The sequence below is a fragment of the Bacillus rossius genome, chromosome 2 (assembly GCF_032445375.1).
Source record: "Bacillus rossius redtenbacheri isolate Brsri chromosome 2, Brsri_v3, whole genome shotgun sequence".
Lineage (NCBI taxonomy): Eukaryota > Metazoa > Arthropoda > Insecta > Phasmatodea > Bacillidae > Bacillus > Bacillus rossius.
Window position 1 is genome coordinate 3,533,907 of NC_086331.1, and position 19,781 is coordinate 3,553,687.

The following is a 19,781-nucleotide window of genomic DNA, read 5'->3' on the forward strand; positions in this document are numbered from 1 at the left end:
CTTTCTATTTCATATGAATTTTTTTCAATATTGTTCAATATTCTTTAATATTCACTTGAAATGGAAAACCAATCAGGGTAGGAAACACAAAACCAAGAGCTATGTGACTAAGTATGGCCCAGAAACTATTTGCACTTTACTAAAATGAACACTTTATAGAACAGTTAGAGATATACTTGTAATTTTTTTGGACATATATTTATTTATTTATTTATAAATTTTTTTTTGCAAGAGGTTTCAAGAAAATTACAATTTCTCTAATGTAAAATGATAATTTTCTTTATGTGGGTGTTTCAAATGTAGTATTTTTTCACAATTGCTAGTGCATTTGTTAATAAAAGTCACTCAAATTTGTTCTGTATTTTCAGTCCATCATAGAATCCCCAGATAAGCAACTGACGCTGAACGAAATCTACAACTGGTTTCAAAATACTTTTTGTTATTTCCGCCGAAACGCAGCCACGTGGAAGGTACAGTAACTTTCACTGCTAATGTGTCCTGGCTTTTGTTTGGTCTGAATTTAGTTTGCTCACATCTAATATGATTGCCACTATGTATGAATATTTTTGCAAATGCATAACATTAAATTAAGTCAGCTTTTGTGTGTTTGTTTGCAGGAAGTTTTAGCTAATTACAAAACATAAATAAATTAAAGTCTGTGAAACTTGCTAGTTAGATCTGTGGCTTGAATTGTTGGTATCTACTTCTATAATAATTTTAATTATGTACTATTAATAATTTGAAGTAAGTACTGTGTATTTCTAAGTTAATTTTTTTGGTTTTTGCTGTTTCTATTGTCAGTGATATTAGTTTTATATATTTTTTATAGCACAAGACTAGTTTAAGTTGATTTTGGCATCATTCAGTGTACAAAATATCTCCAAAAATGTATAGTATTAAATTTTCCTTATTTTTGAGATTATATTAGAATACAAAATGTTTAAAAAATTGTATATGGTATTTTCTAGGAATTAACTTTTGCAAGTAGGTTGTTGCCAAATTTATAATGTGAGTTTAAAAATGGCAATTTCACACACTCTTTAAGGTTTTTGGTAGTGATTGGGTTTGGGGGGTGTGGGGGTTTGCACAGACTGTATTGGTTGACCTTGACTTCTTTTGCCCTATAATTCCTGAAACTTATCTCACTTGTTGAGTCACCAAAGCCCTTTTAACCTCCTTTTACTTTTATGTACGTCTTTGATCATAAGTGGGTCCGTGTTTATTTATTGTGCACATTTAACCTTGAGAAAATTTATTTGCTTACATTTAGAGTTTCTGCTGTCTTGTTATATTCAGGAATGCACTTTTAAAAGCTCTAATTTTCAACATTTCAAGATGTTGTACTCTATATATTTGTATATATGTACACACATACACATACATACACATACAAACATGTTGGCATTCTTCTGCAGTACTTAAATAATGATCAAACTTATGTATGTGCTGGTGGATTACAAGATGCAAATATTCCTTAGCCATATAAACAAACATGGGCCATATTTTCATGTAGTCACATAGAAAGTGGTGTGCAATGATCATGAATGCAACAATGCTTTATATCCTATTATAATGGTTATGCACAGCTACATTATGCTATGTGCACATGGGAAATTACGTACAAAGTTTGTTACGTACAATGTTTCTTCGAAGATCTAATTTCTTGAATTACTTTTTTTAAAGTTGCAAATGTACATTGGCATCAACTGTAAGGTGCAGCCCATTTTCAAATCTCAAAAAGTCACAGTGGGTATCGTAGAGAGTAAAAACAGTAAACTTTTTTATGTTTATGTGACATATGTATGTGTCTGATCATAACCAAAGTGCCAGTGGTATTTTTTTCATCAATGAAGAATTACTCTTCCAGATTCTCAAACACTGACTTTCAAAATAAAGTATGTATAGCAAGTCCTGGTGTAATGGACCAGTTAATGTTCTCAGTCAATTTCTTATAAGCAAAATGTCTATAGATTAACTAAATGATTTTCTTTTTTCATAATAAAACTAAAACTGGAACTAAAGTCTGGAAATTTCATAAATATCACTATTTTGCAACATGTCTAGAAAATGGTGCACAGTGAAGAAAACATACTTTAAAAAAATTATTACATGCATAATTTTTTTGAAGTATGTGTGTTCAAGCTTCTGAATTTTTTTTAATGATATACTTGTTAATTTGACATTTTACCTTGTCTTGTACAAATAACAGCACATTCAATTTAATAAATTGATATTGTATGCACCCTTATCATTGCAGTTCTTTTTCAAGTTCCACATTGTATGGTCCATTGCATTGCTAATGTACTATACAAAGAAAAGATATCACATCTAAAAAAATATTTGAATTATGTAGAACATTGATGAGAACTTGTAAAGAAACAGACAAACTTTACACTGTAATAAAAATGTAAACGCTTTGACTTTAAAGATCTGTTAGTTTGAGGATCTGACAGTAAAAATTTAGGGTCACATCTTTATACTTTACTTAAAATTGGTCTTTTTTTAAAATTTGTTGCATAATATCTAGGCATCCTAAAGGCCACATGAAGATTCGGAAAGTTGCTGGCCTTTTTTTGTTATGTATCATATTTATATTTACCTCAACTAGTGTTAAAGAAACAAGCTTTTGTTTGCAATAGGGACATTTTGTTACCTAGCCAACTTCACAATGCGTATGTGGCATAACACTAAGAAAAATGTACAAAATCATATACGGCTATGCACATCACTACAAACATTACTAATTTCAACTATAAATAAAGTTTATATAGGTATTAACTGCAATTTTATGGAAACATCATAGTAATGGATTGTCGTTGATAACTAAACTGTTTGAGTTCTGTAGGTTGGTTACCTTCAGGATAGTTTGTATTTGTTACCGACATATCTTCCATGATTAAAAGAATGACATAAGTGTTTATAAATTGTAGCACTTAAACCTATTTAGAGTTAGGCTACACATGAATATATAAATGCTGCTTCACTTACCAGCGGTGATGCAGGAAACACCTCTAGTTCAGCCTCTTTTTTACAAATTACTGTGTGTGTGTTTCAATAAATAACTATCGAGGGGGTAGTTTCCATAATTATTTTAACTATATAGTTTAATTTTTGCTCATGATTTGATTAAAATCCATGATATGATTATGAGAGGCTGTTTATAATAATGTTATGAAATCAATAATTGTTAATTTAATGCTTTTAAGACCTGTAATGACAGATTTTGTATTTCAGCTGTAGCATGGAGTATTTATTCATGTGGCAAAGAATCTTGAATTAACCACTTGTATGTAGCCTTTGATCGTTAAACTATTTATTTTTTAAATTTCATTCAATTTCTAAAAAATTGTATTTGCCAAAATTTTGAATAACTTTAAGTCTCCAAGATTTTGGATAACTTACAATGTACTTTTAACTGGAACAAGAAGATTCTCCATATTTAAAATTTATATGTATACTTATTTTCTCTCTGAATTTTTGCAAAGTTGTATAGAATTAATTTTGATAGAACATCATCAAGAACTGTGGGACTTACAAAATAACTTTATTTTTCAAGTTCATCAATCTAGAAGATATGTATGACATCCGAATGTGAACATCCGTTGAAAGTTTATAACCCACGTTAGAGACTGTGCTAGTGAATTTATCAAATATTCCAATGCATGATGCAAACTTTCTTTAATTTCTTTGTATGTGAACATTTATTCCAGGTTAATACTATCGGAACGACGAGGTTCTCCTTTTCAGTATCCCTGAGGAACAAAAAAATTTTTCTCGTATAATTTTTTTGTTTGCTTGTTTTTCTGTAATGTTTTTGAAGACTTTTTGTTGTATGGAAAGAATTTTTTTTAATTCAGAGATTTTTTTTTTTTGGATAACTGTGTAGTGTCACATTTTAGATCTTTTTGTTTTTGGTGCACGTACTGTTGTTTTTATTACTTCTTACATACAGCTTGTTTCTTTAAGTTCAGCAATATTTTCATATAATTTATAATCATCAAGATATATGTTAGGGAAATAAGAGAAGACAACAGCTTCATATGTTTTTACGTACTTAATTTTACCATTTTTTTCTCTCCTTTTTACATTTATTGAAAGTTTTGTTTTGCGTTGCTTACTCGTATGTGTATTATTTTGTATAGAACGCAGTGCGACACAACCTATCGTTGCACAAATGTTTTATGCGAGTGGAGAACGTGAAAGGCGCAGTATGGACAGTGGACGAAGTGGAGTTTTACAAGCGGCGGCCTCAGCGTTGCACCACCGGGTATGTGAGATCGCACTACCGTCAGCGGACACGCAAGTTTCGTCTCGGACTACTCTAGTCTCTAGCTCCTTCTAGCAAACATTTGGATTTGAACATTTCCCCATTTTCCATTTTTCATTTATTTCATTTTCATGTTTCACGTGTGTTTTCCATTTTCTCGTTTGCTTGTGTTTGTGTGCGCGTAACCAGCATGAGGAAGCTTTCGACGACTAACGCCGGGCGTGGGACGAGACGGGTGGCAGGCAGCGGAAGGTATTTCAAATCGAACATGTCTTGCTCAGAAGGCTGCTAGAAGCGAGACTTTACCATTTTCTCTACTTTTTTCTCTTAAACTTTGTCTTTTACTCTCTTTTCTCTTTCTTGGTGGTCTGTGTATACAGAACGCGATCCGCACCAATCTGTCACTGCACAAGTGTTTTGTGCGCTACGAAGACGACTTTGGCTCCTTCTGGATGGTGGACGATGCAGAGTTTGTCAAGCGACGCCATCTTTCTCGTGGTCGCCCCCGGAAATATGACCCCACCCCATCACCCACTCCACCCCACCTCTCCGCACAGTAAGCACCAACGTTTTGGAAAATTTGCTGGCTGACGCTGCTACCGCCGCTTTAGTGGTCGATGTTGGTAATGCTGCAGGCTCCCACCTCCCTGCCTCCCTTCCCGGCTGTGAAACGCGCAGTGCTTCAGTCGTTCGTCGTCACCTCCACTCCGTAGCTACTTGCAGCGCCACCTGAGCACTCACCGTAGAACTAGCTCTCCCATTGACAGTAGCTAGCATCAACCCACTCTATATTCTAACCATAATGCCAAGTAGTACTTGTCTGTGTACCATCCCTTACTGCATGTGTGTGTGTTGAGCTATCTACACCCGGCTTGCATCCTTACCCGAACCAGCCGTCATCCACGTAGTCTCCAGCTTTGTGTGTGCTAGTCTTGCTGACTGCTGTCGTAACAACATAGTCTGAGTCGTCGATGGACAGCTGTGTGTGGGTCACTCCGTTCTCACATGTAAGAACAAGCCTCACTACTCCTCTTTTCCTACTTTACTGTACTTATACTTAGCTTTCTCTACATTTATCTTTTATGTATCTGTAGCAGATTTATTCTTTCAACTCTGTGTGTTTTTCATCTTTATCTTTGTTTTCTTTTCTTATTAAAATTAAATATTTATATATATTTATACTTCATCTCTTTAAACATATTTAGCATATGCATTTCGATTGCATATTCTAAATATTTGCCATGGCTTATGTTTTTAAGTGATTGTGCTTTTTAATTTTTTTATTTATTTTTTATCTTTTGACATTATATGGTACTAATTGGTTTCATGTATAAAGAGGTCGGAAATAATAGCCAGAACTGGTTTCATCTGTCATGGTAAAAGGTATCACAATCACTAAAAACATGAACCACTTGTTTCAAAACCATTTTCTCACTTGAATTTATAAAGCTTGTTCATGGCTGAAAATCTGTTAATATGTTAATGTGTTGCTTTGTTTGCTTAATAAAATTTTGCAAAACTCACTATGAAGGTCATTTAGTGTTTACAGTCAATGGAAAAGTAATTTATTGTTTAATTTTTTGGTTTACATTGTCAATTAAAGCAGGAATACAAAATAATTTTAACCATTAGTTAGTTTTGCTTATTTTAACCATCACTGTGAATGACTTATGTACCTATAAGAAAATATGGTGTCTTGTAGTTGATATCTGTTATGTTTACTAAGTAAACTGAAATGTTCACCTAACTTCGTCAGTTTTTTGTATACATGTTATGGCAATTTTTACACTGTAAATGCATGCTTTCTTAAAGTACTATTTGATTTTTAATAATTGTATGTTAAATCTTAACCGTAAATATTTGAAGTGCCTCTAATAATCTGTTTTTTTAGAATATCATTTAAATTAAATTATGTTAAGAATAAGAATATCTATTAGATGGTAAATAGAGTTTTAAACTCCTACATTCATTTTTGCAACTTATTGGAGGCCAATCCTCAGTTTGTGTAGTCCATTAATGACTTTCTTAGGAATTTCCCAGTTTACTGGAAACCAAATATTCATTAGCGTGGCTGCTTCATAAATTTAGGAATATTCACAATGATAATTAAAGAAAAATACCCGGCTGTCTTCTTATAATGATAAAAATAAATGTAAATAGACATGATATAGATAAATAATAACTGAACTCTATTGAACTTATCCATAACTATAGGTAAAAAAAATTGTGTATTTTTTTATTGTTTTTTTTAATGCCAAAATAACTAGATAATATAAAAAGAAAAAGTAAAACATTAAAAATACAACTTCTGAACTTTTTACATCTTCCTGAAATTGGGCTTCTACCTGTTGGCAAGAAGTTCTCCCCCATCTTCACTCTCCTGCTTCTTTAAGCTTTCCCATAGTTCCTTCACACCTCTCACCTCCCACACCTGTTTCTCTGCCTATTCCACTCACGCCCTGTTCTCACCAGGAACGAGTGCCTCCCTCTTTTTGTTCATCTCCACTCCCTCCGTATCATCCACACATGGTCTCTTCTCCCTCTGTACCTTCTGCACAACCTATTTTCCATCTTTACTGAGCCTGCTCCCTCTTGATCACCTTAAAAAAACCTTATCAGCCTTTTCACCGTCCTCATGCAATGTTTTCCACCCCAGCTCTTTTGTCATATCCGATGGCTTTCCTTCTCCAGCTCTTGTGCCTCCGTAACCAGGCACGGGTCCCACACAACCTTCCTTCCCGTACCTCAGTGTCTTGCGAGCAGACCACTTTCAGAACCTGCTTCCTCCTTCCTACATTGTTTTCTATGACCACCTTTAGGTACTCCTGCCCCTTCCAACGATACACTCCCCTTACTACCTTGCTCCTCCTTGTGAACCTGAATAACTTTGTCTTGTCCACATTTGGTGCCATGCCACAGAGATAATGTTTTATTGTTTTACTTTAGGACCTATTTTGTTTTTTAAAACAGGAGATTTCAGTGTTCTTGGTTTTATTTTTATGAAATAATGGGCTTTTACAATATAATGATTTGTAATAAGAATTTCGAACTATGGGGAACAAATAAAATAATTCTCTTTAGTATATTTGTGTTCGAAGAATGTACTGATGTCGTAATTTAAAAATTAGTAACTAATAACAGTTGAAAATTTAAAAAAATAAAGTAAACTTTTCCCAATTTTTTTGTGGTAGAAACTTCATGTTAAATAAATTACTTTCTTTGAATTTTATATTTTGGAGGATACACATTTGTCATTGGAGTTAAGTTTTGATCGAAACTGCTGATTAGTGTCATGATTGGTGCATTAACTTGGATTTCCATGTTACATGGTGTATGGACATGCTGTTCAGTGTAGAGGTGGGTTGGGACAGCAATTTTCGGTATCAGTCCCAACCTGATACTGATACAGTAATGTACCTAGGTACAAGTCTCTGATACTTCTGTATCAGACGGTCCCAGGAGGCAACAAAGCTCCGCGTACGCAGACCGTGCGACCAGAAGGAGAATCTGATACATTATTTATCACGCCCGGTAATTCTCTACCTCTGATACTCTCATGACCGCCTGATACAACCAGTATCAATCAGTTCAACATTCACTGCAGTTCGTCCTGGCCGTGTATCACCATGTTGCGGGCTGTCATGCTTTGTAGTTAGTATCATTATAGTGAAATAAGGAATTGATAAGTGCACGAAAAAGACTTCATTTGTGTGGAATTTTTTCACGGAAAATAATGAGTTTGCTAATTGTAATTTGTGTAAACAAAAACTGAGTTATAAATCATCGACTAATCTGAAGAAACATTTGAAACGTAAACATTGATATAGTATGCTCACTAATATACCTATCTGTTTTTTATTTTTTATTTTTGATAAAATCGTGCATTTTTAATGTATAAAAACACTAGTTACTAATTGTTTTCGAAAAAAGAAAGTCCATATGTTGATTACATCTGTTATTAGTGTCAACTGAGAATTTATTTGCATTTTCATAGCTGTTAGGTGCACAAATATAAATATTATATCTTGTATTAATGTACTTTTTAATATTAAATTTTCATTAGTTTTATTATTGAACGAGACGGTGCACGCACTGCGCACTGAGCGTACTTTGAAGTAGGAGAATAAACAAAACGACTTGTAACGAGGGCTGCCACTCTGATATTCATGAAAAACCTAGATAACCTACAAAAAAACCCAGACACATGGGTAAAAAACCCAGATGCGTCTAAAATGCTATCGTTGAAAATGTTTGCGTACTAATTCAAAAATATAAACATAACTGGTTTTAATATAAAACAATTAATTACCTTACAAGACTGAAAACGCTTAAATACAACCAATACAAGAAAATTACACTGCAGCAAAATGGCTGTATAAGTAATTCTTGGACCAGTACATATCATAAAAAAACCTACAAATATATACATGACAAAACAAACACCATCACTGCATCCTTTAAACCGGTAATTGTTTTTATAAAACTGCATCATGTACGTTAGTCTTTATTCAGAGTCTGATTCTACAAGATTGGTTTGAAGGTTAATTGTTGCATTGGTTTTGTGTTCTGCAAGCCTCTTTGAAGAATGTGTCTAATTTAATATTCGACTTAGCTTCTTGAAAACTAGTTTTGTGTTTATATGTATTTTTGTGTGTGAAACACATAGACTTGTTTGCATTTATCAAACAGATATTGCAACAGATACAGTAGCTACTACCTTTATTATTGTTTTAGGTATAAAAATAATTAAAATTATAAAAAACCTAGAATTGTTGGAATTCATTATTTAAAAACCCAGAAACCCAAACACCATTGGAAAAACCCAGATCTGGGTGGAAAAACCCATGAGTGGCAGCCCTGCTTGTAACAATATCGCTTTGCGCCTCTCCTTCAAGGCTTCAACGCCTTCCCCTGCGCTTCCTCCCCTACATTCTTTCCCTTCTTTATCCCTTATTCGTCGTTCCTGCTCCCTCCCCTTTCACAAGCTCCGCCCAAGTGACCGTCATCTGCGATCGGGTACTGCGCTCATTGGCCGTGGTGTTGTTCCAGCTGAATTCTGAACTGATACTAAAGTCTCTGATACTTTTCAAGTGTACTCGTTTGCCGTTCCTGATACAGGCGCGTATCAGTGCCAAAGTATCAGGTTGATACTTTTCGACCCACCTCTAGTTCAGTGTTATTTTGGTTTTATCACAATTCACCATATAATCTTGTTCCTACTCATTGCCCATTCCTATAACACATTGCAAATAGAACATCCTCAGCTTACTTCCCGTTTCCATTGCAATCTCATTTATTACAATGGTGAACATGAGGGGCCCTATCACACTGCTGTGTGGTACTCCTGAGGTCACTTTCTTTTCTCCTGATATTTTCTTACCCACCCTCACCTGCTGTGTCCTATCCCTAAGGAAGTCTACCCAATTTACCACCCTGCTCTCCCTTACTTGCATCTCCACTTTTTTCATTAAAACCTTACCAAACGCCTTCTGCTTCCACATTGGTAAAACATGAAAATAAAAATACCAGGTTTAAGTACCTTAATTCTTTTTAGCATTAATAGCATATAAAAGCAAAAATTTTCAAATTAAAATACACAGCAGTTTAAAAATCTATGTATATCTAAAATATGTGCAGTCAAACCTCATTGTTATAAACCTGAAGGGCTTATAATTTTAGCACTTTGTAATAACAAGGGAATAACTATTGGGAAATCATTACAACGTAAATGAATTGATTACCTTCTAATTCTTATAATTACAACCATAAAGAACATTTTATACACTGTATTATATAAACCCTTGTAACCAACCACTGCTGAACTTAAATTCCGAAATCCCTAACCTCAAAGCTAAGTAATCTGCCTTATGCATCATAGGTCCAGAAATTGGCAAATTTGCTGCAGGTATTTTTTTATGTTTCGGACCTTGCTTTCTTTCTGTAGTTTATAACCCATAAGAACTTGTAAAAGCTAATTCAATATTTTCGCAATTTTATTTTATTTTTTAATTGTTAACGAGGTCGACTGCGGGATGTTAAATCTCTAACAGTTACAGTTTTTTTTTCTCCATTGTCAAAAATAAAAATTTTATAAAAAAAATTGATGTAGATACTATTTATGAATCAAAATTATAATACCACCACAAAGTTTCTGCAAGATTTATTTTTCCATTAGCAATGACATACATTTCCAAATGAAATACTCATTTTGAGGGATAAATAGTGTTTATATAAGGTTTTCAGCTGTGCTTTATGTCATAGAATTTCACAATTTTTTTCAATCATTATTGCAGTTATCCATTATGCATAGGGACTAGATTATTTGGTGAATTGCGTTAAAACTGAAATAACACCGAAATGCTAGTTAATGAACCATGTAGCACCAAAATGCCAGTTATATCATGGAATTAAGTAGTATTTAATCAAATCTCAGTAAAAAAAAAGTATTCTTGTAATGTTTGAAATTCAAGGAATGTCATTATTTCCGACAAAATATTTTTACCAAGGTGCATGGATCAGGAAAATTAATTCAATTTTTTTAATGTGCATCTCTAATTGAATCACTTTTAAACCCCAAAAGCTTGATAATTTAATTTTATTGATCTGATTGATCTGTTTTAGACCAATTTAATACAAATTATTTTATCGTGAAAATGCAGCGTGTAAATTTTACAATATTCTGGGGGAGTAAGTATTACAAAACAGCTTTTATCAAAATATAACCGAAATCCTCTGTTCTAAAAATTAAAGTGGACTAAAAATATAAACAAACCCCTAAAATCTTGTCTCTAACTATGCAATGTAACTGGTATAGATGAGGAGCATAATAAAACAACCACAAGCTTGCTGTGTTTTTATCACTTTTTGTTTACTCTCATTTATAGGTGTGCCTCAGATAAGATTAAAATAAAATTCAAATGTTTTTCATTAAAGCTTAGCCCACCATCATAAATAAATGCATTCTACTTTTAAGATACAGTGCATGGCTACAGCACATTCTACAATAGCTGTGTGAGAGAGGAGTTCGGTCATTGTACTCTTTGTTTGTCCCAGAAAACTTCAATTAAACCAGTTTTAATAAAGGTGCACTTCTTAGTAAATATAAACATAAAGATTACTGTGCTGTGGTATACACGCATGTGTGTTCGTGTTCACGTATTCGTGCATGACTGTCCTTTCTTCTGTTAATGTTATTGAGCTTCATCTGAAATAAATCAACAGCATGCTTCACATTGGTAGATTTTGTGTGTTCTCTTATCACTTTATATGATAAAAATTACACTGTAGTCTGAAACTTTAACTTCTACAAATTTATCTTCTGCTATGTTTTAAATAAAATGAATGTTATAATTTCTTTAATCTCAGTAGGCCAACACTTGGCATGAAAGTAGCTGCTAGTAAGCATGCAAAAATGTTCATGCCCTTAATGTAATTAGTGTGCAGCATGTAAAACAAACTGACACTTAATATATATTGTATATTAATTAAAAATGAATGCAGTTTCAACTGCATTAGTAGACCAAGTGTCTAAATAAGTCCCTGTTTTTTTAAATATTTTTTAACTTTTATACTGTAAAAAAATTGTTTTAAAGGTCAACCATGAACAAAGTGAGAAGGTTGTTGAAACAAGCATTTATTATTTTACTGTAAGGCATTAATAGAGTTGTATGAAAACAAGGGGTTCTCTCTGGAGTTGTCTGCAGGTAGGATTTAGTACTTTTCAATTTATCTCTCTTTTCTCTTATTTTTGATAATCTCTTCCATTCTCTTGTTGTTTACATTTTACCTGTTTCTTGTGAAATGATCATTGTCTGTTAAAGGGTTGATCATGCTGTTTAATGTACTCATCTTAACAGTTTATTAATTGTGTTCTGTCCAAATCATTAGGGGAGTGCCATCGAAAAGTCCCACCTTAACGCATAGTCCAACGCTTTATGGAGATGGTGTGAATTCAAATATGCAGGTAAGATTCGGTTCAATTTTTCTGCTGTTGAATATTTTAGTCTACTGTACTCACTTTGTGGTTAAATAAAATTAAGAAATTTTACTTATTACATACATTGTAAATCAGAATCCAACAAAAAAATTCTTTACTCACATTTTATGCATATAAAGATATGCCACATCGCAGGTCATAGTACTTTCAGGCATTAAGGCAGTTCTTGCATTGTTCCCAAAAACACATATTTTAATATTTTTCTTCTCTAGAGTAAGCTATATTGTACAGTAGTGGTTTGTTATTTCCTTGTGAAATTCACAGCGGTACTGCCCTTACCAAGTGCACGAACTTTCTTACTTTCTTGGTATATAAGAGCACTTTTAGTCATGCCATATTTGTTGTCAATAATAGCTCAGACTGAGAGGTTAAACTAAGGCTCTGTAACATAAAATCAAAGCTTACTAGACAACCCATGTATACCATGATTTATTACATAATCGTCACACATTTTATGCTAAAATCAAGTTTGAAAGGTAGGGGTGTGACTTTGGCTTTTACGTAAAGTAAAAATAGAAATCGAAACATACGTTTTTTGAACACCTGAGTTGTTCCTATTATTAACCCTAAAAACATTGTTTCTATATTCCTACTGGCTTCTGAGAAATCACAGTTCATAGGTTTCATTACAATAGCTGTGAATTGAAGCGGCCACCACCATTTTTTTTTCTTTCCTGTGTAGGTCAGTGTGTGTATATGATTTAAAGAAATTAAGTTAATTTGTAAACATGTTAGATTACGTTAGGTTAGCAACATAAAAAAATACTTCGAAACAATGTGGTTGGGTTATCATAGCTACATTAAAAATACTTTGAAATTGTGTGGACATTTGTTTAAGTCAGGATAGCTAAATATTAAATTCTTAATTCCTAAGCAACCATTAAAACCCAAAAGAAGAGTGTAAATTCTGTTATTTCAGGTTGGTATTAATAGGTTTCACTGTATAAACATATAACATGACATGATTGATTGTGTAGTGAAGGAAAAAAAACACAAATTAGCCTTTTAACATTAGAATGTTCGATGTTATGAGCAACTTTTTTGTATGATTTGATTAGCAATGTAAGTTTTCTGGAAATTTTAAAAGCTTTTAATTCTTAGAATACTTACATACTTTAACTCAAGAAATAAAAGATTTGTTTTATTTTTTGTGTTGGCATAAGATACTATAAAACTTAATGTAATTTTGGAGAAAAAAAACTGAACAATTTTTGTATGAACTGTATTCATAACATCATAAAATAATAATCAAATGAATAAGGATGTGAAGATGTTAAAATTCGAGGATGATCATTTTTACTTTATCATGAAGTACAAAGTACCATTAGTCATGAAAGGATCAAAGGTGTATTTGTTTGAATAATAAAATGTTTAGAAAACCTATATAAATGAAATGCTGGTAATCAGACCTTTAAATAAAAATAAATGTTCATACTTTTTTTTATGATGATCAGTAGGGCTGTCTGTGCTGTTCTGATTTTTAATGGTCAGTTCTGTTCCATTTCTGTTTTATAAGAAGTTTGGTTCTTGTTTTTGGTTTTGGTTCTTTCAAAATGAAAAAAAAAAAATTCAATGCTACTCAAAATATGAATGAGGTTAACTGAATCATTATTTGCTTATTAAAAACAATTCAAAAATCAAAAAAGAGGTGTATGCTTTTTACATTAGCTTAAAACTTTATTTTTAAAAGCATTTTTAGCTTACCTCAAACCTTGGAATAGGTAGGCCAATCATTACTGGTGTGAAAATCCTGATGGTTTTAAATTGTAATTGGCCATTATTGTTCTAATGGCCAGAAATCACAACATTCCAACTGGCAGAAAACGGTAACACTATTACATGAGAAAACTCAAAGAAGCCATATTTATTAACTGGTTTTTGTGCCATAACAGTTTGTTCCATTATTATTTGAAATTTTTTTTGTTATTAAAACAGACACACATGTAAAACATTAAAAACAGCCAGTCACTATGACTTAAGGAATTTTATTTGAACATACTATGTTTAAACAAAACAAAAACTAACCATTGGAATTATGGCCTAAAAATTGTTTAAACTGAGATGGAGTCTTTTGCCTCCTATCCCTCTCCAAATTTATTGTAAACTTTACTCTGTGACATACATTGTTAATGTATTATGTATTACATGTTTGTTTACATTACCCACATGATAAACATATTGCTACTTAAGATAACAGAAACTAACAAGAAATACCCGGAACCATAGCCAAAAGTTTCAAAAGGGTTTCAGGTGGGGTATTTTAAAGGAACTGAAAACGGAACCAAAAAAATAAGAACTGCACAGGTCTAGTGATCTGTCAAAATTTTGATGACACATTGTGAGTACAGGTTTTTTTAATTTTTAATTATGTCTTATGTTATTGAATATTTTTCAAATTGAGTGTTTGTTTATTCTATTTTCAAGACTTCCCACTGTGAAAATTACTCTGAGGTAAAATTTTGTTGATTTTATTTCAATAGTTTAAACTTATTTTTGTAATACTAAGCATTATTAACGATTTGCATGATGGTCAAGCATATTTTAGCCCTTGATATGGGTTTTGCATAATATGTGCTCTTAACTCAGTTCTGGATAGAATTAAGGCCTAAATCTAGTGTATCCATAATTTTTTCCGATTATTATTAGTTTGGTGTGATAACATCATTTACAAATTATAAAAATTTGTCATACTTTAAATATTTTATTTTGTAATTCGTACAATGCGGAAACAATTATCTGATTTATTATTTTGATGGTTCAGAATTTTTTACAAAAAAAATCACAAGGAATGCATTCATTTTAGAACTATTGTTTGGTATGGTTTTAAAAGTATATTTCTTAAGAAATGCTTTTCGTATTTAAATATTTTTTTTTTTGTATTTGGGGAAATGTGATGTTAATTCAGTTATGTCATTTTGATTTAATGTGAATATGGTTGTACTTTGTGGGTAACTGAGAGTGTTGAAATTTATTAAAAGTGTTAACTGGCCAATTTGATGATTTGTTGCAAAGTAAAAATCAAAGTTGTGGCAAAAATATAATGAGCATACTTAGTGTTAAACCATGTTATACTTCACAACTTTAGAGTTAATGGTCAATGTCATGACTGGTTTATATTACATATTAATATTAACATAAATAGTGAAACCCCTTAATATGTTTGTATAGGGATCAAGATATTTGTGCTAGAATGTTAATAGCCATAAAAATTCAAAGGCTTATGAATTATTTTGCCATGAACTTCATGAAAGAGTTTCACTCTATTTTATATTCGGAATTCACATATATAAAATAAATTGTTATTGGACAAGATGGGATCAAGCCTAGTATGGCAAGGTTTTATGTAGTACATACGTTGATGCACAGATATGCTTAAGGTGATGGTACCTTTAATGTTGGATTGGGCTTCCAACCACTATAGTATTAATGGTAATGCATACCATTCATGGGACAAAAGATTGCCTTCCTGAGTTGTTGAACTTGACGAACTAACTTGTTGATCGTAAATTGAGTCATGCTGGAAGTTGGAGTTTATCTGTCAACACTTGCCATATGAGTTTGGTACCTCAACTCTCAACTCTCATGGAGACTGATAACTGTTAGTGTAATCTGTTACTTTTGTGTTTGGACTGCATAGTTACTAAAATTTTTACAGTAAAAGTTTTTAAAATAAAATAATTAGTAACATGTTTAGTGCTGTAAGCACATTCGTTATTCATAAGTACCTAATCTTGTGTTTATGGTCAATAATTCTGTGGTATTTTCTGCCGGGAATCATTTTCTTGTATAGCTATAAAAATATGCAGCATTAAATAATTGCAAGCACCTGTTAGTTGTCATTGCAAATGTCAATCATCTCTGGTATTGATGAATGCAATTTCAGGTGCAGTTAGCAACCTTACAAGTCTGGTCATGAAATAGCATGTATCAATCAGTTAATACAATACTGAGCCAATGACAGAATTCTTGGGATCAATAAATGTAAATATTTTAAATTGTTAAATATAACCATTAGGCGGCCTTCAACCAATATCCTCTAAAAAAAGTTACCACATTGTAACACTAGAAGATAATTTTTCCCATCTGAATACTTTCAATTTCACTTAGTTGCAAACCTCTTAATAGCTCTTATGTGGAAAAGTTTCATAAATACATTTCTGTAGGCCACTGGGCAGGTAGGAAAGTACTGCTTCTTAACATTTTAAATATTAGTACACCACGTCTAGTAAAATGTCTCTAGGAAATTTTGTAATTGTAGCATCCATACACATAGAGAAGTAATTGAAATAGCATCTGTTTTAAAGTATAAAGTGTGTGTTGATGAGCAAGTACACTACACCATAAATAACATGTTTATTTGTTTTCAATGTCGGCTTAGTGCATCTTAAGATGACAAGACAGTGTATTCACCATGAATAATACTTATTTTATTTCCATTAGTATTTTTTTTTTTAAATTTATAAATTTGGTTTTTAAATGTCATACACCTTTCATTTCATTCCTTCATTAGGTGATTCATTAGTTTATTAGTTTTTTATATGCTAGCCAACAATTTTTTTTAGATTTTTTTAAAATGACTGTTACAAAAATTACATACAAAACATAATATGGAGCAGGTGGTGCAGTGGTAAGGCATGGATCATTACCAGCGTCACTTATTAGTGCATTTGTGCATGCCTGACTCTTTTTTGACCTTGCGTTGATGAGACGTTTAACTTCAATGGGAAAAAAAAAACCGAACAACACTTGGTAAAAGATATGCAACAAAATTTCACTAAGCCTCATGGCTAGAGACAAGATTTTATGAACGGTTTTATTTTTAGTCCAATTTCATTTTTAAAACAGCGGATTTCTGTGTTATTGTTTTTATTTTTATAAAAGCGGTTTTGTAATACTCTCTCCACCAAAATAGTAGTAAAATTTATATGCTACATTTTTATGATAAAGCAGTTAGTAATAAATTGGTCTAAAACAGATACATTCAGAACAATAAAAATAAATTAGTGGGCATTTTGTTGTTTAAAAATGATTCAATTGGAGGTGCATATTTGTCCATACAAATGACAAAAACACAAATTAAACAAAAAATTGCTGTTATCAGGATATTTTGTGGTGTTTATATCCTGATAACAGCAATTTTTTTGCTTGATTTGTGTTTTTGTGATTTGTGTGTTTTTGTAGTTTTCTTCTACAGACCTACATGTGCTTAGCAATGGTGTATGTCCAAAAGCTTACATTTCAGTGTTACGAGGTGTTTTGACATGGTTTTCGGTGTTATCGCAATTCACCATGTTCATGGCACACTGATGCACCAGGGCCAATCGGGGCAAAGAGAGCAGTTGTTCTGCCAGGACATCCTCCCCCTTCTTGGACAGACGGTCACCAGCCGGCAACTGTGCTCTCTTGCTTCCTGCAGCATGTGTTACAAATATTTGTGTTTACAGTTCAAGCTTACATTTCTAGCCTCTTTTCCAGAACATTATAGCAAGAAGGTTGTCTTTTAGTCTGATGGATTATTTTGTGAATGGGAAATAGCTTAGTTGTTTTTCACAAAGAAGGGTTTCCACACATACCTTGACGAAGTTAGAAGTATTTTTATTTTCAGACTAGTTGTTTCATCTGGATTTAAAAAAAAATTTTGTATTTAAAATTGGTGCTTTTGTCGACTTTAAGCATAAGCTTGGTATCTTCCGTAGATATAGTTCAGGTTTTGATGATGGTTTTTAACTCGGTTCTGAGAGCTCTGACCTCGGGTAGCGTTCGCTAGCAAGACCATAAGGGTTGTTTGCTATGGTCCTGTTTCCTTTTAGACGTAAAGTAATATTCACACTCTTTCTTATTCCAGACATTTACATTAATATTTTTGACTCGCTTTTGGTTATTATTAGTGTTGTTTAGCCATAGGTTGTATTTTTGTTTAAAGATAGCCAATTGTAGGTGTAGTAGTTATAGTAAAAGTTTCAAAGAGTTTTTTGATGTTATTAAACTGTTTTTAGGAATTTGGATGGTCAATTGGTTTGTATTGTTGTTGGTGGTGGTGGTGAGTTGATAAATTTTTTGATATCTAGATTTGATTTATTAAAAATAGCTAGGGTATTATCTTTTTTATTTTGGTACTCTTCAAAACATTTCTTTAAAATGTTATTTCCTATAGTTTTTATGAAATTATATATTATTTTATTAGTATTTGAAAATTTTTGGAACTCAATGTGAGTTATGATTTCTTAATGCTGAGAGTGTCCAAGGTAGCCTCCTTAAATTCAAGTGGGGGATCTCCTTTTGTCAAGAATCAGAGGTGTAGAATATAATTTCATTTTATTTCTTTTAAATATGTCAAATGTTTAAATATTGAGTTATAATCTTTGTGAATTTTGGTATATAAATATCCCAAAGTAATAATATTATATTATATAATTACAAAGTTTATTGAAGAAACTCCATTAACTGTAGGCCAAGATCCAGTGGTAGGTAAACTGTTCCTATAAAATTTTAATTTTTTTGATTTTTATTTAAATTCAAATCCAACTCTCACCTAGCAGTACAATCAGATAACATTTATTGTTATGAGTTAAAACAAATCTGGAAGTGTGAGCTTCTAGTTGGTCATAGGTTAATTAAACATTTTTTGAAGATTTGCAGAGTTTTTTTTAAACATTATTTTCTAGCATTCCACCATGTGTAAAAATTAACATTGCCATTGGAAAAATAGTCTTCATCAACGAAATTGTTAGAAACATAAATTTACTTTTACATACTGGACTAATCTTATACTGTAATATTCATTAAGCAGATTTTCAATGAGTACCAAAAAAAAAAAATAATTTAGAAGTTAAAAAGTTGAATTGATATTCATTTGTAGCCAAATCACATGGGTAGTTACTAGTCATTAAGTTGGGAAAATGCATTTGATAGAAAGTTATTTTCATAAGTTAATTTTAAAGTGTTCATGTGAAAATCATTATCCTGCCCCATTTTGTCAAGTATCATCACGCAGCATATGTGCTCTGGCGTATTCATCCAATTAAAAAGCACCAATCTGAAATAAAGTGTGGTTAAGTCAAACATTGATACATTAAACGTCTTATGGGTTATGAGCATTTGACTCAAGTGTGGACTGAAAATAGGGAATGGCTATATGCATGTGTTGAAAACCACTTTGATAAAGACAGAATAATGTACACATTTTCACCACCCAATGCTAAAAAATCAGGTAATGCTTTATTGTAGTTGATATAAACTTATATTATTTCAAAAATGTTATACATGATCAGTGGTATCTTTCTATATCTACACTCTGTCATCATATTCCTTTGGCATTATTACCATTTCATCAGTTGTGCATAATTTTTCTGTAAATATCACTGCTTGCAGAGAAATTGTAATCTGAGAGATCTCCATGTGACAAACCTTTCAACATGTTCCCTAAAATGTCACATATTTTATGAACAAGTTCCGTGGCGACTTGAGCAGGATTCTATTTTGTTTGTTGAAGTTACTTGATAAAGGCAAAGCTGACGG

The 19,781-nt window shown here is 32.2% G+C and overlaps 1 protein-coding gene across 16 annotated transcripts in view; it reads left to right on the forward strand.

Annotated features, from left to right (window-relative positions):
• Positions 1–19,781, forward strand: part of LOC134529035 (forkhead box protein P1-like) — a 565,106-nt gene that overhangs the window by 524,857 nt on the left and 20,468 nt on the right. For all 16 annotated transcript variants that reach the window (XM_063362713.1, XM_063362717.1, XM_063362720.1 and 13 more), the window contains 3 exons: positions 369–470; positions 4,143–4,267; positions 12,155–12,230. In XM_063362713.1, coding sequence (XP_063218783.1) covers positions 369–470; positions 4,143–4,267; positions 12,155–12,230 — 303 coding nt within the window. The remainder of the gene's footprint in view (positions 1–368; positions 471–4,142; positions 4,268–12,154; positions 12,231–19,781) is intronic.